This window comes from Carlito syrichta, unplaced genomic scaffold (assembly GCF_000164805.1).
Source record: "Carlito syrichta isolate Samal-C Ts95f unplaced genomic scaffold, Tarsius_syrichta-2.0.1 Scaffold316004, whole genome shotgun sequence".
Taxonomy (NCBI): Eukaryota; Metazoa; Chordata; class Mammalia; order Primates; family Tarsiidae; genus Carlito; species Carlito syrichta.
The window spans coordinates 270,842-297,945 of NW_007260100.1; the positions used below are offsets into that span (position 1 = coordinate 270,842).

The 27,104-nt window shown below is 34.6% G+C and overlaps 1 protein-coding gene across 1 annotated transcript in view; it reads left to right on the plus strand.

Moving 5' to 3' along the window:
- The first annotated feature begins 652 nt into the window (after positions 1 to 652).
- Positions 653 to 27,104, plus strand: part of DIAPH2 (diaphanous related formin 2) — a 650,570-nt gene continuing 624,118 nt past the window's right edge. Inside the window, exons 1-6 of the mRNA XM_021706787.1 lie at positions 653 to 727; positions 809 to 878; positions 3,681 to 3,818; positions 5,954 to 6,062; positions 19,693 to 19,803; positions 25,621 to 25,739. Of these exons, the coding sequence (XP_021562462.1) occupies positions 3,706 to 3,818; positions 5,954 to 6,062; positions 19,693 to 19,803; positions 25,621 to 25,739 (452 nt within the window). The 5' untranslated portion in view covers positions 653 to 727; positions 809 to 878; positions 3,681 to 3,705. The remainder of the gene's footprint in view (positions 728 to 808; positions 879 to 3,680; positions 3,819 to 5,953; positions 6,063 to 19,692; positions 19,804 to 25,620; positions 25,740 to 27,104) is intronic.

The window sequence follows — 27,104 nt, forward strand, 5'->3', positions numbered from 1 at the left end:
GGTAGCATAGAGACTGAAAGGAAGGGGAGAGCTATTTGGAGGAGCCCTTCTAGAAGTAGAATATTTATGAATGGATACTAGAAAGCATTATTTATCATGTAGTTAGTGATCTGTTGATCATCTGTCTTCCTCTTTCTAGACCTTAAGCTCCACGAGAGTGTGGGCTTAGGTTTTGTTGCCTATTATATCTCTATCACTTAGAATATGCTTGGTGTTTAGTAGACCCTCAACAAATATTTGTTGAATGAATAAACAGAATAAATGCAAAGGAAAGAGATGGGGATCAAAAAATTATTCCAGTGTTTCAAGTTTGAAAGGTTCAAACGGTACTGATGTAATTAACAGGATATTGAAGAGTGAAGGAGGAATTGCTTTAGGGGAGCAGAGACAGGGGAAGATAAATTTGGCTTATAAATTCCGGCATAAGGATATGCTGGTGAAACAACCAAGACAGTGTAATAGGCAATCTAAAATAATATGGAGAGAGATGGGATTGAGGTAAAGATCAGAGTCAATACCTGAAGCAATGGGGGTAGAAAAAAATGACAAGCAATATCAAGAAGACCAGATTTGAAAACCAAACTTTTATTTTGGGCATTTAATATTTTAAATATATAAACTTATTTATACATTTTTTCTGTTTATTTCTTAGCTGGGTTAACAACTTTGGCCATGAAGGTCTTGGACTGCTATTGGATGCACTGGAAAGGCTTCTGGACAAAAAACAGTAAGAATAAACGTTAAAAATAAAATCACCAAAGGGGACTTTTTAAAGCACAACATAATATGTTGTGTTTCTTTTACTTAGGCAAGAAAATATCGACAAGAAGAATCAGTATAAAGTTATTCAGTGCCTGAAAGCATTTATGAATAATAAGGTAAGTAGTACTTATTTCTGCCTCTATCACAAAAGGTGAAAACTTGCCCAACAATATGAAAGTATGAAGCAGACAAAATAGTGGGTTCTTATTCCATTTGCAAAAGGGTCTTTATGGTATAAATCATCATGAGTTTCATTTCAAATCATTTGAAATAATCTTTGCTTTACAAAATGTTTTTGGTTGGTTTTTGCAATCATACAAACATATTAGTTTTGTTCCAGTTTAGATTGTACTTTTCTTCTAGAGTAAAAAGAAAATTTAAATATTGTTTGTTGAATACTTTTGCCATACCAAAAGTTTTTATTCCATTGAAAAATAAAATAAGTTTATTTATTTATTTGTTTGTTTATTTTTCAGTCAGGGTCTCACTCTGTTGCTCAGGCTGGAGTGTAGTGGCACAATCTTGACTTACTGCATCCTCAACCTCCTAGGCTCAGGCGATTCTTCTGCCTCAGCCTCCCAAGCAGCTGGGACTACAGGTGCCCGTCACAATGCCTGGCTAATATTTTGATTTTTTTGGAGTAGGGATGAAGTCTTTTTCTGTTGCCCATGCTGGTCTCAAACTCTTGGGATCAAGCGATCCTCCTGCTTTGGCCTCCCAAAGTATTGAGATTATAGGCGTGAGCCACCATGCCTGGCCAAAAAGGAAAATTTAAAGGATGGTTTGACTTGTTTGCTAAGAACTTTATAAGGTTGAGATTTCCCTTTCTTTTATATTCTATTTATGTCAATGTGTTAACTTACATAAGACAAATCTTTGGACGATAGCAGAGTATTTGGGGGGAGTGTGTGTGTGTGTGTGTGTGTGTGTGTGTGTGTGTGTGTGTGTGTATAATACTAATTGCATTATAAGGGGCCCTATGGATTTTAGACAATGTTTTTTCTTCTAAAAGTAGTCTGTTAAGGTTGCAATGCTATAATAATTTTTCCTATAAACTCTTTTTGGTTACTATTTTAGAAATGATGATCTTCTGTTCTTTATTCCTATAGATAAACTATTGTTGACTAATTCACTTAATTACATAATTCCCTTTACATGGCATTTTATAATCTCAAAATACTAAATAGAAATAAATAATACATCCAATGCATGTAATAATAGGATCATGAAAACATCCCATTGTTTTGTAACATTCATTAATATAATATTGCTCTGATGTTTGGATTGATGATTTTCCAGATATATTTCTCACGTCTTTATTTTTATTTTCAGTATGTCCCTACATATTAAAAACTACTTTTAAGAATTAAATAAAAATTTGAAAAGTTAAATGATTTCACTCTTAGTCTATTTGATCTTTTTTTGAGTCAAGGTCTCACTTGGTCACCTAGGCTAGAGTGCAGTGGCATGATCATGGCTCACCACAGACTCGACCTCCTGGGCTCAGTGATCCTTCCAGCTCAGCCTCCAGAGAAGCTGGGATTGCAGGCGTGCACCACTACACTGGCTAATTTTTTTATTTTTTGTGGAGACAAGGTCTCCCTATGTTGCCCAGGTTGGTCTCAGACTTCCAAAGTGCTGGGATTATAGGCGTCAGCCACCATGCCCCGCCAGTCTAACTGATTTTGAAAGCTATTATTTTAAGTTTGGTAATTGCATGGTAATCATCCATCTCTCAGTTTTACTAATGTGTTTTGCCCTTATATACCTTACTTTTTTTATCTACTAGCCACCTTTATACTTACTTAACTTTTTTGTTTTCTTTGCTTCTTTCCAATCTTGTGTCTTCCATTTTCCTTGTTTTATGTGTGTCTTTTCTTATCTTTATGTATTTTCTTATTTTTTATGCCCTGTGGTAAAAGCACATTTAAGAGCTTTAGCTATGTTCACCATCTGCCCCTCTGAGTTCTTTTGGAAGTTGTTAGGAGTCATAGAACTATTCATACGTTTGATGCTTAAATGCAGGTTAACTTGAAATGGAAATTTTGCTCTGATGCAATGTTGTCAGATTTCACTATTAGAATGTAAAGTAAAGCAATATATTTTATAATAAACCTGAAAAATACTTTGTAGGACATAGATCAAAGAAAATATTGCTTTCTAATGTTAGGCTTTCTTTAGCATTTCTTTATTCATTTATTAAATTTGTGCCTGCACATGTGCTGTCATGCACATGCACGTGCACTCACATATACACACACACACACGCACACACACACTTGTATTCATGCCTAGAAAATTAATGAAAATGGTTTCTTTTCTGCCTTGTTGACTTCTGACACTTAATAAAACCCAGTTGCCATTTCTTTGGGTTCGTAGCTTTTGTAGTATAGCATAGCTGCCCAAAAGGGGGAAGATAAGAGAGAGAAGGTACGGGGAAATCCATACCAAGGTTTATTGCTACTTTAACTGGCATATAGTATACAAAATTACTTTTTAACCTTTTCCCCTTTTAGTTAACCTTAATTTTCCATGCAAACATATTGGACAATTTAACCATGAATTCCAAACATCTCCAGGGAGACTCAATGACATAAATAGAATTACTTTAGAAAATCATATCAGTATGTGCTTTAAATGTTTTTCTTTGTTGCAGAAATACTGATTGTTCCCATATTTCTCCCAAATCTTTATGGAATTTTTAGAGTAGGCTAATGGAGCTCATATCTGATCAAGGGGCAAAAACTCCAAGAGACAGTCATTTCAAATAAAAAAAAAACACAAATAACTACATTTGAAAAGCATTCATATAATTAGGTAGAACCTCATTGTGGGAATATGGGTTTTTGAAGAACATTGTAAGTTGCTTTTTAAAATTACAGATATTTTGAATGAAGGTTTTTTTTTTTTGTCTTTAGTTTGGATTGCAAAGAATTCTAGGAGATGAAAGAAGTCTTTTTACTATTGGCAAGAGCAATTGACCCCAAACAACCCAACATGATGACTGAAATAGTAAAAATACTTTCTGCTATTTGCATTGTTGGAGAAGAGAACATGTAAGTATTGCTGTGTTATTATATATTTTTTGCGTAGAAAATGACACTTGAGAAATTAGCAAGTCCTACTTTTGTTCTGTTTTTTTGTATATATTGTACAAAACAGTATTAATTAGATTTTAGAAAATTTTTGATTGACTTTTTATTTTTTCTATATTTTGGCATTTTGATATTGTGAAACTTAGGTTTAAACAGAGAGAATCCTAATGGGAAACTCTTCAAAGTTGTATTCACAGTGAATGTGAACAGAATTTTGTTTTGCTTAGGGTAAAGCAATCATTTGAAAAGTGGACAAAAGTTAGAGCGTTACTTTGGCAAACGCACACACACACACACACATACACCATGCTGCACATTACACAGTTTTACTTCTTTAACTGATTGAAATGCCTAGATGCCTTTATTTTGTACTATTATTTTTTAATATTTTTTACTTTCACTGCCTATTGAAAAGGAAAAGTTATTTGTAGAGTGAAATAAACTAACCTATTAAAACAAAAAGGGTTGTTTTTTTTTTTATAAACATATTTTATATTTTAAAACTGTGGGGTACAGTTAAGGATTAGGTATACAAATATGCATCGTTCAGGCACCCTTGTTGATAAGGGGTGTCCCCCTGTCCCCAGATAGATATTGACTACCGTTAATCCCGCCTTCCTTCCCCTCCCTGCCTGCCCCATAGTTTCCTGCCACTGTCAGTCCAAAAAGGTTGTTGATAATTATTCAGACTATATATGTGCCAAATTCAACAAGTTGCTGTTGAACATGCATTAGATCATATTTTCTGGTGGAAATAATATTGAATCAGGGGCAAAATTTCAGATTTGTTGACATCAATAAGTTCGGTGTGTAAGAAACCATTGTGATACAAAATGAAGTATCTGCTAAGGACATGAACTAAAATGTTTCTTCAGAACACTTTGTGTGACAGTTATAATTTCAATATGTATCAGAACAGGGCCATGCAAATATTTAAGGATATTCTAATGTGTTGACCGTCTCATAACTGTTAGAATAAAATGAGATGTCGTTTAGTGCTAGAGACTGACCTTAAAAACCAAATAACAAATAATAAACAAAAATGTTATCATGTAGCATTAATTCTTAACTCAATGAGAACAAAATGAGAATGAGATAACATATGCAAAAGTAAGGTTTCCTTAGGTTTTTTAGAAAAACAAGTTTGTATATGAGTAAGAAATATTTTTAATTAATTCGATTTTCAGTACTTAACTCATAAAATAGTATAGCCTGATATCATTATTATGATCTCACTATAATTTTGGATGTCATTTGATAATAGTCATATACTGCATGAAGGTTAATTTGATTTAGGCATTGTATGGCGATACTTACCAATATTTCTGGTCAGGTAAATAAGTTTCTTTTTTCCTTTTTGCATTCTTTTTTTTTGTTCTATTATAAAAGAAAGTTAATATTTTTAGGTTCTTTTAAACATATTTACTCTTTCCAGCATTTATAAATTTAGTCTGTTTATACTCGAATAAACTGTTAATAATTATACATACCTATTATGTTTAAGTGATACTCATATGTTAACACATGAAATATCAAAACATGAACATTTGAATTTTAGTGTTTATCAATTAAATATTCTTTAAAAAATTTCACCCAGAAAAATTACTTTCCCCAAGATCTTTGTACCTGAATTTTCATTTTGATGCCCTAAAGTTACTTAAAGCTATCAATATTTGACTTGTAGAAATATGTGAATAGGAACACAATTTTTATATTGTAATGAGCTTTCAGTTAGACAAGAAGAGTAAGTTCGAGAGATCTATTGCACATCATGGTGACTATGGTTAATAAAGTATTATATCTTTGAAAATTCCTAAGAGTAGATTTTAAGTAGTTTCACCACAAAAAGAGATAAGTATGTGAGGTAATGCATATGTTAGTTAGCTTGATTTAGCCATCCCACTATGTATATATATTTCAAAACATATACAATTATTACTTGTTAATTAAAAAAACAATGATAAAAAAATTAATGGTGTATCTAAACATCAAACACAAGGAAGAAACAGGGAAGACTGAAAGGAATATCCCTTGCTCATAATGTGTGTGTAAGAAGTCTTTCTCATTTCTGTTTCCTTTTTTTTCCCCCTCTACAGTCTAGATAAACTTTTAGGGGCTATAACTACAGCAGCAGAAAGAAATAACAGGGAGCGATTTTCACCAATTGTGGAAGGATTAGAAAATCATGAGGCCTTGCAATTACAGGTGAGATAGTTTTGTCTTAAATTGCTTTTGGAATTATATTTAGAGTACTGATTTTGTGCAACACCAATTTTGTTTTAGCTGGCATGTAAATATCAAAACAAAATTCTTCCTGTTGCTAGTAGTTTTGTGAGAATAACAATTTCTTGAAAATTAGAAAAAATACTTCTAAATTATTATAAATATGACTTTTATGATTATCATTGATATTTGGGTAGGAATTTAGTAATTAATGTAGCGAACTGCGGAAATTGAAAGCTTAGCAATAATTGGGGAAAAAGGGCAAGCAGTTCAGCCAATGCCGTTATTCTAACAAGTGTTAAGTCTATGGGCTTGCAGAAATCTCAGGGAATTAAACACATCTCTCTTTGTGCCATTCAGACAACATTCAAAGGTCTGACTCATCAGAATAGAGGAATGGAATTGCAACTCTTAGTGTTCATCTGATAGCCTTGTATAGACACAGTCTAAATGACAGAACTCACTATCTTTTCTTAGATGATTTCAGGAAATGATTACTTTCTTCCTGAGGGATGAGAACTCATATTTATTGGCCATACTTATGGTATGAGATTCTGGACTAAACATTTAATTTGTGTGTATTATTTGATTTAATTCTCACAACAACCCAGCTATACAGGTATTACAAGATTATCATCTGTTTTGTTTATGAGATGAACAAGATGATTAAGATTAAATAACTTGTCTAAGTGACATAGCTTGTAAGTGGCAAACTCAGAATCTGATGCCAAGTTTTTTTTGTTTTTATTTCGTCTTTTTTTTTTTTTTTTTTTTTTTGGTTTCTGCTAATCTTTTTCATTTAGACATTGCATACCATTTAATGTACCATGGAAAACTCTGAAGTATTTCTTAAGTTCTCATATTGCCATTCAATAAAGAGAATATAGTTCCCTGTTTATCAAGTTATTTTGTAATGAGTGTTTAATTATTAGAATTTCCTGGTTGATGTGAAGCAAACACAAGTGATTTTTTAAATTGTATCATGAAGTACTGGTACATTTTTTTCACCAGAGTTTGTAACTGTGTCAGATAGATGAATTGGCTTGTCTAAAGAAAATCTGTAATTTTATAAAACTATAATACCTCTCCAAATATTGAAGGTTCTTCATTAATCGTTACTTCTACTCCAACTATAATTAACTATAATGAGCATTTTGGATCAACTTTCTTTTTTTTTTTTGAGTTGGAGTCTCACTCTGTCGCCCAGACTGGAGTGCAGTCTCAAACCGCTGGGCTCTGGCGATCCTTCCGCCTCAGCCTTCCAAGTAGCTGGAACTACAGGCGCCCGCTACCACGCCTGGCTAATTTTTTTTTGATTTGTTGTAGAGATGAGGTCTCACCACGTCGCCCAGGTGGGTCTCGAACCTGTGGGCTCAGGCAATTCACTCACCTCAGCCTCCCAAAGCACGGGATTACAGGCTGAGCCACCGAGCCCGTCTTGGATCAACTTTCATGGTGTACCTTTTATATCAAATGTATTACATTTTTTTAAAATTAGGATATTTCTTTCCACTGTTTTTATTTTTATAATACATTTGTTCTTATTAAAAATTTAATCTCAAAATTTCATACCTCTACTGAAAGGTTAAAAACTGTCTTTTTTAAGCTGGGCTCGGTGGCTCAGCCTGTAATCCCGCGCCTTTGGGAGGCTGAGGTGAGTGGATTGCCTGAGCCCGCGGGTTCGAGACCCGCCTGGGCAGCGAGACCTCATCTCTACAATAAATCAAAAACTCAGCCGCGTGGTAGCGCATGCCTGTAATTCCAGCTGCTTGGAAGGCTGAGGCGGAAGGATCACCGGAGCCCAGCAGGTTGAGGCTGCGGTGGCCGGGAGCGGCCACTGCATTCCAGTCTGGGCGACAGAGTGAGACTCCAACTCAAAAAAAACCCCAACAAAACTGTCTTTTTTAGATGACTTCTAGGAAGTTTTGTTCTTCCTGTGATTGGGCTTACCTAACTAAATATCATTGACATTCAGACACATGTGTAAGTTTGCATTTCTCTTGGAAAGTTTGTTGAAGAGGAATTAAGTGTTTATATTCAAAGTTTAATACATTTTATACTCAGTTTGCTATACTTGGGCCAAGTACATATAATAATATAATATATAGAATTTATATATATATATATATATATATACACACACAATACATATAATTTTTAATTTTTAATTTTAAAATGTGGGGTACAATTCAGGAGTAGGTATACAAGTGGTACATTTATATATTTAAAAAATCTTCTTTAAATGAATTTTTAGCTTCAACTCTGTGAGTTATATGTTTTTATCTCCAATTTTACTGGTCAGGGAATTGAGTTATTGGGAGGCTGAGTGACCCACTCAAAATCACACAGCAATGAAGGGATAGAGCTGTGATTTGAATCCAGGTCTTTGCGATGCCAGTGTTTGCATACTGCATTGCCTGTCTTTAAAGTGACACCTCCACCAAAGAGTAGTTTACCCCAAACAATGAGATGGGGTTAATGTTTGCTAGCCTTGAGGAGGCTTTACAGAGTGGAATGATAAAATGGCAAGTTGTTAACAAGTAACATATGGAAAAAATCATAGACATCTTGCTAACAAGTCAAGAAATTGTTGAATACTGATTATAGATGCCAACATATGCAAATCACAATTTGAAATTTTTATTAGCTACAAAAATTAGTAATTTGTTATATACAGAGCCTAGTAGTCTCGCAAGAATTGTGAAGTCAGTTTGTTTATTTGGACTATTCAATGTGAATGAAAAAATATTCTTGGAAAGTTCAAAATTCTATTCAGAATACAGAAATGAAAATAGTTTAAATCTGTTGTTTAAAAAATATAATTAGTGCTGTATTTTAACAGAATTACTTTTCTATTTCTGTAGTATCCTGAGACTTCTCAAAATGTTATTACAGTCTCAGGAAGTAATTTTGTTAAAATACAGGACTAATTATATTTTCAAATAACAACTATTTACCTCTTTTTCTTTTTTTGTATTTTAAAGCAGGTTATTAATGTCTTACAGATTGTTTTCTAGCTCACCTTTGAACTGAAATTTTGTACCTGTGAGACGATTTTCATTATCTTCAGTGGTGCAAGAAATAGGTGGAAGATAAATTGTGTATCTTCTCATTTGACTTTCTTCATTTGACTTACCCTTCTAACTAGCCTCTCAGATCCTCTTTTCATTCTTAAGTCCATGTCTCTAGGAGAATAATTCATACTTGTTTTCTCAGTTATCTTTCACAATTCAGCTTTCTCATAGTTCTCAGTCTACTATGATCCTCTGATTTCAAAATCCAACGACCTCTTTCCAATCCTCAAAACTTGACACCATTGATGACCTTCTTCCCAGAAAGATTTCCTTCCCTTGACTTTTTAGGCTCCATTCTCTCTTTGCTCTCTGACTATGTCCAAGTGTTCTTTCTCTATATTTTTAATGTGTTTCTCCTCTTCTTACTTCCTGAGTATTTTGTTCCCTGTGTTCTATCCTTGGTCATCTTCTATTATCATTTAATGCACATGCATCCATACATATATACATACATATATATATACACTCATATATATATATATATATATATATATATATATATACACACATTAATGTTCTCATTGCTTCTCTGGCTTTAATATCCAACTATATTCTAGTGAGTCTCCACATTTATACATCCAACTCATACCTCTCATAGCTTTCTCTATTTAAACCTACATGTCTAAATGCCTAGGCATCATAAAAGAAATTAAAAATAGTAGCATTTATAGTCTATGTATCAGACAGTGTTTAAAAACTTTACATATGTTATCTCATTTAAGCCTCACAGCATTCTATGAGAGAGATATACATTTTATAGATTAGTAAACTGAGGTTCATAGAGGTTAAATAACTTTCCTAGGGTCACAGTGGGACTAGAATGCAAAGCCCAGTTTAGATACCAGGGAGTCTGGCTCTAGAACACATGCTTTAACTATTCCACTGTACCTCATTATATATTAAAACTGAGGTCATTATTTTCCTTAACATAATTCCCCCCCAAAAAAGTCTACTCCTCTTCCTGTGTTCCTATTTTAGATTATGGAGATATCATCTTATACTCAGGACTTCATTCTTTGTCCCCTGCATTCAATCAGTCAACAAGTTTTATTGAAGTATAGTCTGTGAATTTAACCTATTCTCTATCTCCATTGCCTTTATCTTCTCCCATCAATATTATTTCAACAATTTCCTAATCCAAACTCCACTCTCCAGACAAATGCTCTATACTGTTGTCGGTTATCCTTTAAAAATAAGTCTAACTTTAACATATTAGCATTTCTAAAAACCTATACTTGTCACCCATTGCTAACTTGATAAAGGTGAAAAGCCTAGTTATGACATATGACCTTTTTCAGTGGGGCCACAACTTAACATTCTGGCCTTCAAGCCTGCCATTCTCCCAAGTGTACCATATGTTGTAGGCATACTAAGCCTGGTGTTTCCCAGATATGTTGTAGACTTTTAAATACACTCAAACATCTTATCATGCAGGACGCTTTGCCTGAAATACCTCCCCTATCCCACCCACATTTCTTTCTTCCTGGTAAGGTTCAATGAACACACAAAGGAAGGCAAATTTAGCTATGTCTTGCATAAGTCCGGGAAGGCTTCAGTGATGAGGTGATACTTTAACTGGGCCTTGAAGGATAAGTAAGAATTTTTCAGAAATTATCTTTGCTGATAGTAGCAGTAGTACTATGGTAAGATGAGAGGTGAGAACTTCCGGTGGGTAAAATAGAGGCCAGAATAGCCTGCCAATCACTTCCCCAAGGATAGAGTGAGATAATGCCTGCATCTAGTTGAAACTTATTTCTATGTAGCCAGGCAGGAAAACCTAGGGTACATGTAGCACTAATGATTGTTTATGGAAAGAGAAATTAGTATAGTTAGCATGCAGTGATGTACTAATCAAAACAGCCCCAGTCTTCACAGACTGCTATTAGTTTGAAAGGTACCATGTACTTACAGTATTTCAGGAGCTATATAGAGATGTGTTAGCATAATTTAATGCATCTTAAAACTGTTTTCTAACATGCTGAAAATAATAAAGAAATTTGCGTATGTTGTCATTAGATATGATACACAAAAGTAGAGCAGTAAATATACCCTTTCCTGATGTGTAATAGCTTCACTTATCCATACCTCACCTATTGAATAGATGTATTCTTTGGAATATTGCTGAGAACTCCTCCCCCAGAATAAAACAAAAATAAAATAAAACCATCTGAATAGCCTACAAAATGTCATTGAATTCATCAAGTAAGCCTTGTAGTAAGAAAGACATTTGACCTTTAATCAGAGCCTATTTATTCCCTTTTCTTTTGTTATCCTAATGAACCTGATTATCTGTTTTCTCTCCACAGCAGGCTAGAAATGCAGGTTGAAAGGTTCGGAGAGCATTTATTCTAGACTAGTATACTGAGATCATCAAGAAGTGACAATTGACAGACTGGCAGCAAGGGAGGAGTAGATAGAAACATAATAAAAAACTGAAACCGAAATGCAAACAACAATAACATTTGGTTTCATTTAGTGCCAGGGCAACTAGCTCTGCACACCTCAGTATCTCCCTAGGGTACCTCTGTGTTAGGGCATAGCTCACTCACATAGTTAACGATATATCTCAGTCAGAAAGAAAACATTAAATGATATCTGGTATATTTTGTATAAGAATGTGGGAATTATGTAATTCATTTCAGATGGTGTCCTATGTGAAAGCAGATGTTGATGCTTAAATATATAAACTCTTAAATATATGGACTTATTCTATGTAGCTTGCGTCTTTCCACAGTTGTTCTTTAATGTTGAGATTTTACTGCTAGCATACTTGTAAATTAGCCATTACTGAACTTATACCATTACATATGAGGGAGTAGATTTGGACAAAACATTTATCATTTGTCAGTAGAAATACATTTATAAGAAAACAATGCATTGCAGCTTATTAATAAGGAGAACATTTGTGGAAATGAGCATTTAAAATATTAAGTGTTGAATGAATGTTTGATATTACTTAGGAAGGTTGTTCTATTTATTGAGAGTTTTATATTGCTCCAGTTTTTAAACTAGATTTCTACAGTGGGGGAGTGCATAGAGATATTTGTACAATGTAGTCATTTTTAAAATAGCAACAAAAAAAAACCCCTTCTGACTTGAAAAGGATGCCTTTTATTTTCATCAGTTTCAAAGTTGAATAATTGTCAGATCTATCAATTTCAGTAATAGAGGCTCACCAATGCTCATAACATAAAAAGCAACACGCGATTTGGGAAGCCATCATATTGGCTTCTTCAGCACTATTTGGCACTATTGATCACTCCTTTATGAAAGCTGTCTTTTCCGTTGAACTCCAGGATACTAAGTGCTCCTTGTTTTTCTTTTACTTGTATGTTTCATTTAAAATCTCCTATTTCTTTGCTTTGTCCTTAAATTTGCTTTATTCCCTAGAGCTTGGTCCTCAGTCCTTTGTTCCTTTGCTCTTCTCATCCTGATGCTCCTTGGACAGTCTCATCCAGCTTCATGACTTCAACTACACGCATAAATGATGTCTCTGAGGTCTCTTCCAAATTCCTCTGACTCACAGATTCAGCTACCTCCTGATTGTATTTCAAATTCAATATTGTCCTTAAATGTACTTTTCTTAAGCCGGGCTCGGTGGCTCAGCCTTGTAATCCCGTGCCTTTCGGAGGCTGAGGGGTGAGTGGATTGCCTGAGCCCGCGGGTTCGAGACCCACCTGGGCAGCGAGACCTCATCTCTACAATAAATAAAAAAAATCAGCCGGGCGTGGTAGCGCATGCCTGTAATTCCGGCTACTTGGAAAGCTGAGGCGGAAGGATCGCCGGAGCCCAGCGGGTCGAGGCTGCGGTGGCCGGGAGCGGCCACTGCACTCCAGTCTGGGCGACAGAGTGAGACTCCGACTCAAAAAAAAAATGTACTTATCTTCCTTTTCTTCATCCTGTTCTTTCCTACTCCAGTCTTCTCTCCGACCTTGACCTGCTTCTCCCTTATATCTCCAATCCTGGTTAACCTTAGCTTTACTCTCCAAGTAGCATACACCAGAGATTTTAATAGTCATTTTTGAAACTACCCTGACTCTGTCTTCCATTCTATCAGTCACCAGATTAAATCACTTCTACTTCCTTAGTGTTGTACTGCCCTTCTTTGGTGTAGTATCCCTCCTTCTCCACTCCCACTGTCATTCCTTTATTTCAGGACATTTTCACATCTCACTATTTTATTTCACTATTTTATCATTTCCCTGACTCTTTAGCATGCTCCACCCTTCATTCTAACCCCCTTTAAATCATCTTCCACAAAACTGTCTTTCTGAAACATAGTTGTTGTCAGATCACTGTTTAAAAACCAACAATGTCTTCCCACATCCTCCAGACTTAAAGTCTAGTCCTAGCCCACATAGAATACTTCATCATCTGGCTGTTGCTTTCTCTTTAGCCTCATATTTCATCACTCTTCTGCATATATTGTTGGTCCAGTCATACTGTGCTTTGGTTTCCAAACATTATGCTGTTTCATACCTCTACCTTCATGCCTTTGCACATGACTTCCTTTTGCGTGGAATCCTTTTCCATTTCTTGGCTTAATTAATTTGCTCTGTACATTTGTATCTTTCTTCTTGGGTACTTATTTTGACTTAAATCATCATTTTTTCCTAAATCTTGCTGGGCTAGGATAAAGAAAGACCTTGTTAATGTCAACAAGCACTTAATAAGGTCAAATGTGTGACAATATCAATAAAATTTTAAAAGTGCAATTTGTCACAGCTAATGGCAATATGTGTAATCTGTCTGAGAATGCCCTAGAGTTGGCAATTATTGTACTCCATAGCTCTATGAATTGTGACTAAATAGATAGATGTTTGTATAGTTTTCAAAGCTGGTAAGTTAGAATGAATAAAATGTTCTAGCATTTTCCCAGTAATTGTGTGAAGATATCCATGTTTAAATATTTTCCTTTCTCTATCACTTAGGTAAGAGTGAAAGCAATTTATTTTGTAATGATATATCTAAAACCAGTAAAATTTGAAATATTTAAATGTTATTCCTTTACTATATTTTACCCATGTTATTTGGGGCAGTTAGGAATTACAAAGAAAACTCTAAACAAATACGGATGAACCTTGTCTTTAGAAAGTTTATCATTTATTTTGTGATGTTTCACCCTCTATACCACATCCCCCACAATGCCATCCTGTGACTAAAGAATGTAGATAATTATTGTAGAAAGAGCATATACTATTATAGGAAAAGAAGGATCATAATGTGGTAGAAAAACTGATAGTGATTCAGTTTCTCATGTTATTCTATAATTATACATGGCATAAATTATTGGATGTTTTATTCCATGCAAAAAATTGGTAGTTTGTATCTATATGTACTTATGCACTCATTCAAGAACATCTCTCTCATGTAGAATCTCCTTATGACATAAAGAGATTGTTGAGTAAAAATGCAAATACAGAAACTGATTATATTTATTAATGAAACATCAGAATCGTGGTCTTAACCTCGCATGTTTATTAATAATGATGAAAATTAACTGATTTTCTGTGATTTTAAAATTTTGGTTCTCACGGAAGCTGTATATTAAAACTAAAATAAATATGGCAGACAATTTTGAAACTTAAAGCTATTATGGAGAAACTGAACAACAGAGGAATTCTGGATAATGGACTTTGTGATATTCATTTCAAAGGCATTTGTTTTCCTTCCAGTACAAGAAGAAATAATATTCAGCAAGAGCAGAATTGTGTGTTATAGTGTGGTAGAAAGAATTCAAAACTAAAGTTCTAGTCTCATCATTGGGGCATATTTAGTTGTGTGATCTTGTGCAAATTATCTAATCTTCCTAGGTTTTCAATTTCCTTGCCTTTAAGTACAAATATTGGCCCTGGAGTATTTTATGTTCTCTCTATCTTTAAAATCCCACGATTCTTTATTTTCTATCTCTCGAGTAAGATTTTGTTTGGCCAGGGAGCAGATTGACTTTGCATTTGAAGACAATAATAGAATGCATTCATGTTCTTAAAGACTTATATACTTGGAAGTTGCGCATACCAGTTTTGAAACTTCATTATTCTGGAATGAGTTTGATATTTCTTTGAAGCTTGGGTTTTAGAGATTAGGCCAGAAGCTTTTTTTCTTTATATTCTCTAGTGCAGTGCTATTCAATCAAACTTTTTCCAAAAATCTATATCCATGCTGTCCACTATGGTAGCTATTAGCCACATGTGGCTGTTGAGTACTTGAACAGTGGCTAGTGAAACTGAGGAACTGAATTCTTAACTTTATTTAATTGTAATCAAATTAAATGTAAACTGTGATTAGTGGCTCCCATATTGAACAACACAGAACTATGGTGTGTGCATGTGTTTGTATGCATATACTTGTTGAGTAGGGAGTGAAGTGACAGGAAATAGAGGCGAGGGAGTGACAAATGATTATTTTGAATGATGGGATGCTATCCATACTTTACTGTTCAGAATGTATATGAAATGAAATTTTACCTAATCCAAGAACTATTTTCTACTTTTGCTTTTTTTTGCATTCATTATATATTATGATAACCACTTTATATCCTAGATAACATATTATTAAAATAATTGTATGCTTTTTAATTAGCCTATAGTTTTAAAGCTAGATATTCCCAGTATTAAGTATGAGGTGCCAGTTAAATTTTATTATCGTACCCGTCCTTAAAATCTTTTGTCACACGAATCTATGAATGGAGTTTGTGAGACATTAGGAATGTGCTGGAAATTATTTTATATTTGGAGTAAAGTGACATAGTTTAGAATTACGAGTTTCCTTCTGCTGTGTGACCTTATGTAAGGTATGTATCTGTTTTGAGCCACAGCTTCATCATCTTTGAAATAAGTATAACAGTAATACTAACCTTGTATAGTTTTCACAAGGATGAGATTACATGGTAAATTATGTAAAGCACCCAATGTCTGGTAATTAACAATAATAAAAAATTAACGATGATAATACTTTGGGGTTTTGCATTTAGCTATGCATTTGAAATCCACATAATGGGTATTTCATGTTGATAAATAATATAACCTTTAAACTAATTATCTATTTTAAATTTAATATTATATTTGTAAATAGTGACATTTAGTTCAGCTTTGAATATTATTCTTATTTTCTGAAAAGGGCAGTAATTGTGTTGTAGCATAAAGGAATAATAATTAACATGATTTTTTTGTTTTCCATGTTTGCGTAATATAAATATTTCTATAAAAGAGTATTGATTTATCAGCTTATGTTGGAAAAATGACATGGTTGTATGACTATTCATCTTATGTTATTTGTCATTAATTATTATATGTATTATGACAAACAATAAATGATACATTGTTAAACAAGTGCTTTTACCTGTTTAAACTGACTCCAAAGTGTCTCCAAATTATTTTATTTTATACCATAGTCAATGGATGTAACTTCTTTGTTTTAGTATTAAACTATATATTAATATATTATATATAAAGTTAGTATTTAATGGCATTGCAACATTCATATTATTAAATATAAAGTGTTCTTGAAATTGATACATTCATTAATTTTATTGACTTTTATTATTTTTTATTATCTCCTGATTTAAATACTTTTATTTGTATAAAGGTACAGTTGCAAGACTCATTAACTTGTTTCTTATGGAAATGTTCTCTTTACTTGTAGGGTATTAATACAAGCCATTAAGCTAGAATTTCTTCTGGCAAAAACAATCCTAGCAGATGGCAACTTTTCTCTCTATTAATTTTGGATTGGACATGTACTTTGGCTTGTTCGGTCATGTCATAGTTGTAACATAACAAGAATCATTCAAGCAAATACAATGATAATATAGCCATGGACATGTACAATATGCAAATTTATAACGCAGCCTACTGAAACTATATACCTATGTGATTTTTATTATAAATAGGAAAGTTAAGTAATCCATTAAGGCTAAGCTTTATAATAACCTGTCTAGTATATCTTTTATGGTAATGCCAAGCCTATGGCAAACATTTACTCAGTTGTATGTGTTTCATCTTGATATCAGAACATTCATAGAAATTGGACTACATTGTTATCATTTAGATATCTAGGGATGTTAGAAACAACTTTAATCAGCCACCTTAAGGCCTGCAGCTTTTGATTTTTGAACCTAGGTGTGAGGCAGATGGGCAAATCTACCAAAAAGTAGCTTAAATATATAAAATATAGATATAAAGGTCAAACATACATTTTTTTTTTTTGAGTTGGAGTCTCACTCTGTTGCCCAGGCTGGAGTGCAGTGGCACACTCATGGCCACCCCAGCATCGACCAACTGGGCCTTTCAAGTAGCCAGAACTACAGGCACGCGCTACCACGCCCGGCTAATTTTTGATTTATTTATTATAGAAACGGGTTCTCACCAAGTTGCCAGGGCTGATCTCGAACCCTCAGGCTCAGGCAGTCCACTCGCCTCAGCCTCCCAAAGTGCTAGGATTACAGGCTGAGCCACCGAGCCTGGCCAAAATATACCTTTTAATCTTTTCTCCCTATCTTGAAAAAACTAACCCTAAGCCAGGCTCGGTGGCTCAGCCTGTAATCCCGCGCCTTTGGGAGGCTGAGGTCAGTGGATTGCCTGAGCCCGAGGGTTCGAGACCCGCCTGGGCAGCGAGACCTCATCTCTACAATAAATCAAAAAATCAGCCAGGCATGGTAGCACACGCCTGTAGTTCCAGCTCCTTGGAAGGCTGAGGCGGAAGGATCGCCGGAGCCCAGCAGGTCGAGGCTGCGGTGGCTGGGAGTGGCCACGGCACTCCAGTCTGGGCGACAGAGTGGGACTCCAACTCAAAAAAAAAAAAAACTAACCCTATCCCAATAGGTTGGGAGAAGTTAAGTCAAAATATATATGAAATATTTTTCTTTCAGTGATGTGTTTTTCGCATACTTACTTGATTTCTGTGTGTCCCTTTCTATAAGTACTTAATATCTTTACTATAGTTGGTACTTTCTAGGAGTCCCCTTGCAGTTAGCTCTGTGAGCACTCTTCTACTCATTGCATGCTTTAAAAATAATAAATTTAAGCCGGGCTCGGTAGCTCAGCCTGTAATCCCGCGCCTTTGGGAAGCTGAGGTGAGTGGATTGCCTGAGCCCGCGGGTTCGAGACCCGCCTGGGCAGGCAAGACCGCATCTCTACAATAAATCAAAAAATTAGCGGGGCGTAGTAGCGTGCCTGTAATTTCGGCTACTCGGAAGGCTGAGGCGGAAGGATCGCCGATGCCCAGCAGGTCGACGCTGCGGTGGCCGGGAGCAGCCACTGCACTCCAGTCTGGGCGACAGAGTGAGACTCCAACTCAAAAAAATAAGTAAATAAATAAATAAATAATAATAATAAATTTAAATGGCAGATATTCAATTAAGCCTTTAACCAGTTGCCTTAGATTTGAGCAGCATTTTAAAAAAAAACGCTATTCAGGAATGATATCTGGAACACCTGGCATTTTGCATTTTGTTGATTCCTTTCATGCTTAAAATTAGCCAGAAAAAGCCGGGCTCGGTGGCTCAGCCTGTAATCCCGCGCCTTTGGGAGGCTGAGGTGAGTGGATTGCCTGAGCCCGCGGGTTCGAGACCCGCCTGGGCAGCGAGACCTCATCTCTACAATAAATCAAAAAATCAGCCGGGCGTGGTAGCGCATGCCTGTAGTTCCAGCTACTCGGAAGGCTGAGGCGGAAGGATCGCCGGAGCCCAGCAGGTCGAGGCTGCGGTGGCCGGAAGCGGCCACTGCACTCCAGTCTGGGCGACAGAGTGAGACTTCCACTCAAAAAAAAAAAAAAAATTAGCCAGAAAATAAGAAGTCCCCTCAAAATCAGAAGATAATAAAAGCAGAACTCATTTTCCAGTATGAATATATTTAATAAAACTCGTTATTTGAAAACAAGTCTTATACATACTTTATTATGCAATGTGCATTAGTATTAGTGTCACAGTGCCTTCCAGTTGATCTTAATTTACTTGCATTAATTTTTTCATACCTAGTAAGCTAATTCACCTTAATTATATATTCTAATACTTTATTTATTTTGTGCAAATAATCCTAATAAGAGGATGGAGAGAGTGTAAATCAGTGCAATAATTTTTTTCAAGTTATCTCTGTTCCCTGTCTAATATTAGGGTACTTTTATAGCTGTACTTGATTTATTTTAGAAAAGTGTTTATAACCGTGTAGAATTGAGGCCAAGTGCACTCTGAGGACAGCTGGATATGCAAGATACATTTCATGATCTTTTCAAAAGACTTCATATGCACACTTTTGGAACCTTGGGTTTCTCAGAGAGAGTTGAATATCCCTTCATATTGTTTTAAAAAGCACAACATACATGACCATCCATCACATCTTTGTTAGAATTATTTTGGACATCAGAAACTTTATTGTTAATTTTGTTGTTTATAATCTCAAGTCATAATCATCGTTACACTTGTAGAAATATTGACGTTTCTTGGCAATCACGTACACCTTTAGTGAATGTATTATCTGAATGCATTAAGTATCTTGTTTATTTAAATATGTTTTTTAACAAAATTTGCTTTCTAATTGCAGGTGGCCTGCATGCAGTTTATAAATGCCCTTGTGACTTCTCCTTATGAGCTTGATTTTCGAATACATTTAAGGAATGAATTTCTCCGTTCAGGACTAAAAACAATGTTACCAGTAAGTTGCTTGTACATATTTATTATATTGATGAACTTTAATATTTTTTATCACTTTGGACCATTGTACTTCCTGAAACAGTAAATGAATTGAATGTGCCTTGACTTTGCTGTATTCTTTTGTAAAGCATTAGGCATTTTGTAAGTTTTTTTTTGAGTCAGGTATCTTACTCGGTTACCCAGGTCAAAGTGTGGTGGCACAATCATGACTTACCACAGCCTCAACCTCTTGGACTCAGGTGATCCTTCCACCTCAGTCTTCTGAGTAGCAGGGACTACAGGCACGTGCCATCCACGCTTGACTAATTTTTTGATTTTTTGTAGAAGTGAGATCTCGTTATGTTGCCCAGGCTGATTTCAAACTCCTGGTCTCAAGCAATTCTGCCTTGGCCTTCCTAAGTACTGGGATTACAGGTGTGAGCTACCACACCTTGCTGAGTAAGTTTTTTTTTTTTTTAATCTTGTAGTAATATGGGTTTCTATATACAAAGTGTGATTGAGAAGCCGGGCTCGGTGGCTCAGCCTGTAATCCCGCGCCTTTGGGAGCCTGAGGTTAGTGGATTGCCTAAGCCTGCGGGTTCGAGACCCACCTGGGCAGTGAGACCTCATCTCTACAATAAATCAAAAAATCAGCCGGGCGTGGTAGCGCATGCCTATAATTCTGGCTACTCGGAAGGCTGAGGTGGAAGGATCGCCGGAGCCCAGCAGGTCGAGGCTGCGGTGGCCGGGAGCGGTCACTGCACTCCAGTCTGGGTGACAGAGTGAGACTCCAACTCAAAAAAAAGCAAAAAACAAAACAAAACAAAAAACAAAGGGTGATTGAGGATTCAACTCATGATTTGCCCAGAAATGATGTGTTTTTGATTTTTGGTTTTTGTCTTCTTCAAGTCAAAAAGGAACTTCTTTTCTTTGAATATTGAATTCAGAAAACAAAAGACTGAGGAATTTTTGCAGTTTCAATTTTTAAAACTTTCTGCTTTCCTCTTTGATAGATTTATTTTTATTTGTATTTAGCATGAGTATTCATCGAGTTTTGATTAGTATATTCTAGATAATATTGTTTAAGAATGGTACTCTTGTTATAGAGCTTTAGGAATCTTTCTAATGAAAAACAATTTTATTTATTAAATTGAATGTGAATATTTGCTCTGTGATAGTGTTATAAAAACATTTTTGAAACGACTTTTTAAGACTGGATCTAAGATAAATCAGCACACTTATTCTATAAATATAAGTAAAACTCCTTGTGGCTCTGTATTTTATTAAGTGTGTTAACTGATGAGTGACTTTATTCAAGGTCATGGTATTACTAAAGGAGACAAGTAAAATCTCATTAGTCTCATCATTTAAGCTCCTTAGAACACACTAGAGAGACAAGAAGTAAAAGTGAGGAAGGGGGAAAAAAGGACTGAGAAAAGAAAAAAAACAACAAATGTCCATGAGCCTGTACACAAGACCTAATTTACTAGAAATACCAAAATCTGGGAAGTTTTCTGGTGAGGAACCAGTTTTGTAGCATGCATCAGTAGTGTATGATGGGATACTCTTAACTGAGAGTAGTTGTGTGATGGGTCTATTTAAACCCATTTCAGGAAGATGTATGATTGGGTCTACTAGGTTTTGCAAATTTCGATGTCAATCCTGTCATGAGTAGTTCATTAATTCTTGACTTTAAAAACCAAGGAATTGGATGTAGTGAATCAAAGCAACATTTTATGTGACCCATATAGAGGTTCAGTGTGTAGTTTGGCACATTTCATTCACAAATTATAGTGCATGTAGCATATGTTTATTCTTGTTTTATCACTAATTTCTCCTTAAAATTCTGTGGCCTTAGGCAGCTAGAAATAATCTTATAGTATTGATTCTAGTTTGCTTTTGAGTTGTCTTCTTGTTGGTGTCCACGCTTGTTCTGACTGGGCTAGTTATGTAATCTTTGGATATTTGCTGGCTACCTCTACTCATTTACTAATATGCTGTGTTTTCTGGCTTAGTTGTTGCTATTACTCTTCAATCTTTCATTTCCCTCTGTCTATTTATAATTCAATATTCATTTTCTACTTTATACTATTAAATGGCTAGTCAAGAAATTAATCATTCCTTCATTATCTTCCTCCCACCACATTTTCAAGCCACTAGTATTCTTAATATATACTTCCAATAAGACTTTTCTTTAAGTATCACATCTCTTCAATATGCCCTGCCCCTCAGATCTCAGTGATTTCTCAGCAAGAAAAAAGTGGGAAGTGTTACGTTTCTGTTCCTCAAGTTTTGGAACAGAACCAACAGGGTCCTTGAGAAGATTGGAGATCATTTCTTTTGTACAATAGATTCCACTACTGTTGTTGTGGTTTATCACAATTTGGAACAGATAGACTAGTCATGAGTTCATGTATGTTAGATACATCCCATGTCAATTATTATTTAATTAACTCACTATCTAGTTAACTAAATATTTAAATTTAAGCCACTAGAATTTATAGTAACATTGGATATCTTTTACATATGAAGTAAGGCTTAATAATATATTCATAGATGAGCTTTTAGAATCCTTACCTGTTTTTCTATTTATTCTTACTTTCTACGTAGTTCTAACAAGTTTTCTAAAATATAGCATATTCAAAGCAGCAAATTAGACATGGGCAGGACTAATAGTTTCTACATGGATGAAAAATTATACTTACCTAGAACCATTAAGTATTAAGGAAAAATAGTTCTTAGTATCTCAGTAACTTTTGAGATCAGCAAAATATTATAGTAGAGTGGAGCTTTTTAATAATAATCCTCAGAATCCTCAAGACAAGGCAATTGTTTTAATTACGTTCTATAAAAATTTGTTTTGAAGATTCCGCCTCCTCCCTATGCCTTGAAAGTTTTTTTTTTTTTGAGTTGGAGTCTCACTCTGTCGCCCAGACTGAGTGCAGTGGCCGCTCCCGGCCACCGCAGCCTCGACCTGCTGGGCTCCAGTGATCCTTCCGCCTCAGCCTTCCAAGTAGCTGGAACGATAGGCGCGCGCTATCACGCCCAGCTAATTTTTTTATTTATTGTAGAGATGAGGTCTTACCAAGTTGCCCAGGTGGGTCTCGAATCCGCGGGCTCAGGCAATCCACTCACCTCAGCCTCCCAAAGGCGCGGGACTACAGGCTGAGCCACTGAGCCCGGCATGAGAAAGTTTTTATCTCATTCATATGGAAAATTTACTATTGATAAATTTGCTTTAGTAATTTGGAATAAATGAATTGTTACAAACTCTACAGTGATTTTTAAAATAGTATTTGCTCTGTACTTAATTTACTTTGATTTCTTACGAAGTTTCCGCCATCTGCCTTTTATTTAGTTAAATACATTAAGCAAATATTAGGTAAATTGGGTATGTGAAGAAGCAACAGTAAGAAATTATGTTTGTAGGCAGTTGGGCATACTTTATCTCTTTTTAAAAACTGACAAACTTGGGCAACCCTCTCAGGTCCCCTTCCACTGTGGGAGCTTTTCTGTCCTCTCAATAAATCCTGCTTTCAAAAAAATAAACTGACAACTCTTTCCTGTTCTTTTGAAGACTCAATTTTGGTTGTTTGGTAATCAGTAGTGTACTGGTAATTGATTTTGATTTCTTTTGAAGTACACTATGTTATAGAAACATGATTACATATTTCAGGGATTCTGCAAAAATAGTTTTCATCTCTATACAGCAAGTCTGTTAAAAAGTAACAAGCGTATTTTTACTATTTCATTTAATAATGTAATTCAGTAATTTTATGGTATTCTACATTTTAAAATATAAAAATTTAGTGTTGTATTTTCATTTTCTTTTATAGGATGCTCATTAATTATACTATATAAAAATTTGCATTAATTCATTAAATGTTTATGTTATCAAGAATTTATGGACATATCTTTCAAGATTTGACATTTGGCTAAAAGGAAGTTTTATACATACGATCATATATATGTGCCTGTATGTATGTATACATATGTATTTACAGTAAGTCCTCAATTTCATTGATAGGTTCTTGGAAGCTGTGACTTGAAGCAAAGCTATGTACAGCAGGTCGTTTCATTATAATGTGATGAGAAAAAGAATTGGTTTTGTTATACATCATTTTGCTACAAGTTACAGTTTTCAAGAACCTATTGACAACATTAAATAGAGAACCTACTGTATTTTAACAGAGTTAGGATGTTATTAATAAAGATATTTACAGAATATTATACATGTCTAAAATTTCACATTGTAATATATTTACTCATATACTATCTATAGTATAAATAATGTCTGGACCTAACTAAGAACTAAATTGCACATTTAACAAGTTTTTTTTCCACTGAACATATTTTAATTATGCAGACCGACTTCCATGTTTTGCAAAGTTCTGGTGCTAATTAAATGACAATATTTAACTTATATTTTTTAATTTTCCAAACCTATTTGAAAGTATCCAAGTTTTTTGATGGATGCCTAAGAGAGAATATACCATGCCATAAGAATAAGTCTATTCTTATGTTGTTTCTGCAGTGATCCGCATATTGGGTGTGTCAACCTTCTTTGATTTTTCTAGAGTTCAGAAATCACCCGATATTATGACCCACCAATGTTAGATAATTTTGCAGTCCAATAAATATTTTTATTCCCTTTGAAAGTAGAAAACTAGACTTACAGCAAGTTATTACTATAGAGGAAACTAAGTGTGAATACATTTATTTGTTTTATATAAAATTATGTAGAAACAAGTATTTTCATATGCTCTGTAGATAATTTTTCAGTACATTATTATGTATGTGAATATTAGAAAAAGAGCATCTTGAGATTGCTTAAATGTGTGTTTGGCTACAGTAATAGTGATTACATCTCCATTTACAATTATTCTATTGAATAAAAATAGAAACTAGAAATGCATCCATTTTATTTTATCCACCTAATTTGAAGTACCCCATGCTTGCATTTCCTTTTAGAGTTCAAGCTCAACTCTGAACATCCTAGTCCCACTTTTGGTATCACCTTTGAGCATTCACAGTTGTGATGATCAGTTTGGGTTTTGAAAGCTGCAACTTAATGGACACATATTAAAAGATATTCCAGGTGATATATATTAAGTCCAACAATCTCTAGTGTGGCATGCTTCCAAAGTTTTTTAATACTGTTATGTTAAAAATTATTGAAGGTTTGTAATGCATGTGCTTAAAATGTATTACAAAAACATATCTTTTATGCCCAGGTTGGTATTTTGTGATTAGGCTAAGCAAAAATGAAAGGTGGGGGAGGAGGCCAGATGTACTACTTGGTAAAAAGTTCTAATGCCTTTTTGCTTTAAAATTACAAAATATCATTTAAAATAAATTTGTTTATACAACTTTTCTTGCCATACTTGGGACTGTTGTGCTTGAATATATCCTTGCATTTGTTCTTCACTAATACAATTGATCTATATTTGCATTTTTTGCCAGAGGCATATGTGAATGTTCTAACTGCATGAGTTCTTTTGCAGTCTTTGATTAGTGTGTTTAGTCAAAACGACAACATTTAATTTGGGTTGTTAGCAATTAGGTTTTTTTTTTTCTGTTGTAGGAGTGATCGTTAATTTTTTAATGTGAATAATCAAAATCTGGGGCATGGAAAGAAAATGCAATGAATGCAATGAGGTTCTTTTATTTTGCAATAGAAAAACTTAGCTACTTTTACTTTCAGGAAACCAAGTGCCTCGGTCAATATTTGAAATTGCTTCTGTGTGTATAAAAGAATAATTGTGTTCTGCCCTTCATTATCAAAGTATGGTGTTGTCAAACTGTTATTTGTCTGTTAAGTTTTATGTTTATACATTAGGATCTAAAAGAAAAAGAGAATGATGAGCTTGATATTCAGTTGAGAGTATTTGATGAGAACAAAGAGGATGACCTAACTGAATTATCACATCGTCTCAATGACATTCGAGCAGAAATGGAATATCCTTTGACAAACCACACACAAAAAAATTTGTGTGTATTGTGAAAAAGGGATTTGAGGGTGATTTTGTGGACCATTATTAGAGTTCTTGTCTGCCAGCCCAATTTACATACTTTTGTTTACATTAGAACCTCACTATGATGCTGTCCTTGAGATTCATGCTGAGGAATTGTCAGACTATCCTGATGATTTACACAGAATATATTGAAATCTGCTCAATGCCTCGCTGTATTTTTTGTATACACTGCTCAGTGTTCTTGAATAGAGAAGAGCCTGAGGCAGTATATCTTAAGTATAAAGATTTTTGGGGAAAGGTTCACTGGGTTCTTATGTGACTGTAAGTAATATACTTTTTCAGTTTATTAAATGGTACTCTGATGACTTAGAGACATAATTCAATTCAAATAAATATTTTATTCTCTATTAAAATATTTGTGTTTTTTAACAATGGCAAAAATGTTTAGATGCAGTAATATCTGACTATAATAGGCCTATGTGGCAGAGGCATCTGAATCAAATACAGCTAGCATATAACCTTCCTTTGGCAACAATTTTATATAAAATGATTTTAAACCTGAGAGATGTTTGTCATAGCATTGCTGGCCATTTGTTTCACTCCCATTAAATGTCTTACATATGGATTCTGGGGAAGTTGGGAAACACTTCAGAACCAAAGTGACCTTTGAGTTGGACTTTTTCTCAGTGATGTGTTTTTCCCTTTCTTCCTCAACACGCCCTCCCCAAAAGCTGGAAGTAATATTCCTCTCCGTGAAACACCCACAGTACTTTGTTTGTTCTATTTTATTTATGTACACTTCTCTGCCCCCGTGAGATTGAGGGCAGAGATGTTATATCTCATCTTTTTCTTCCAGTGCTCCTATGAAAGTCTTACACATAGGTGTTAGATAAATGTGTGTGCAACAAATAACAGTGTTATTATTATAAGGAATAATTTTTATTCATCATTAGTGACACCAGTCTACAGTGACTTCTGTAATACTAAATGCTTTTTATGTCAATTAATAAATGTTTTACTTTACATAGATTTCTTGTATAATCACACTTTACTAGAAAGCTATTTTTTGGATTCATTCCATAGGCATTTAAAGGGACCTCATGAGACTTTAACACACCACTCTTATGTGAGTTCTATGAAGTGATTTTTCATATACTTAATTCTACTTTGGAGAAAATGTTGACATTTCAGGTTATTTTTAGGATGTTGGATTATAGCTTGTCTTTTACCTTTATTTTACATTGATTTTCCAGGTCCTCACTTTTATTATAGAAGTGAATCCATTTTTGAAATCTGATTTCTTGTTTACTAAAAGCATCTAAACTTCTACCACTGTTTTTTATATCTT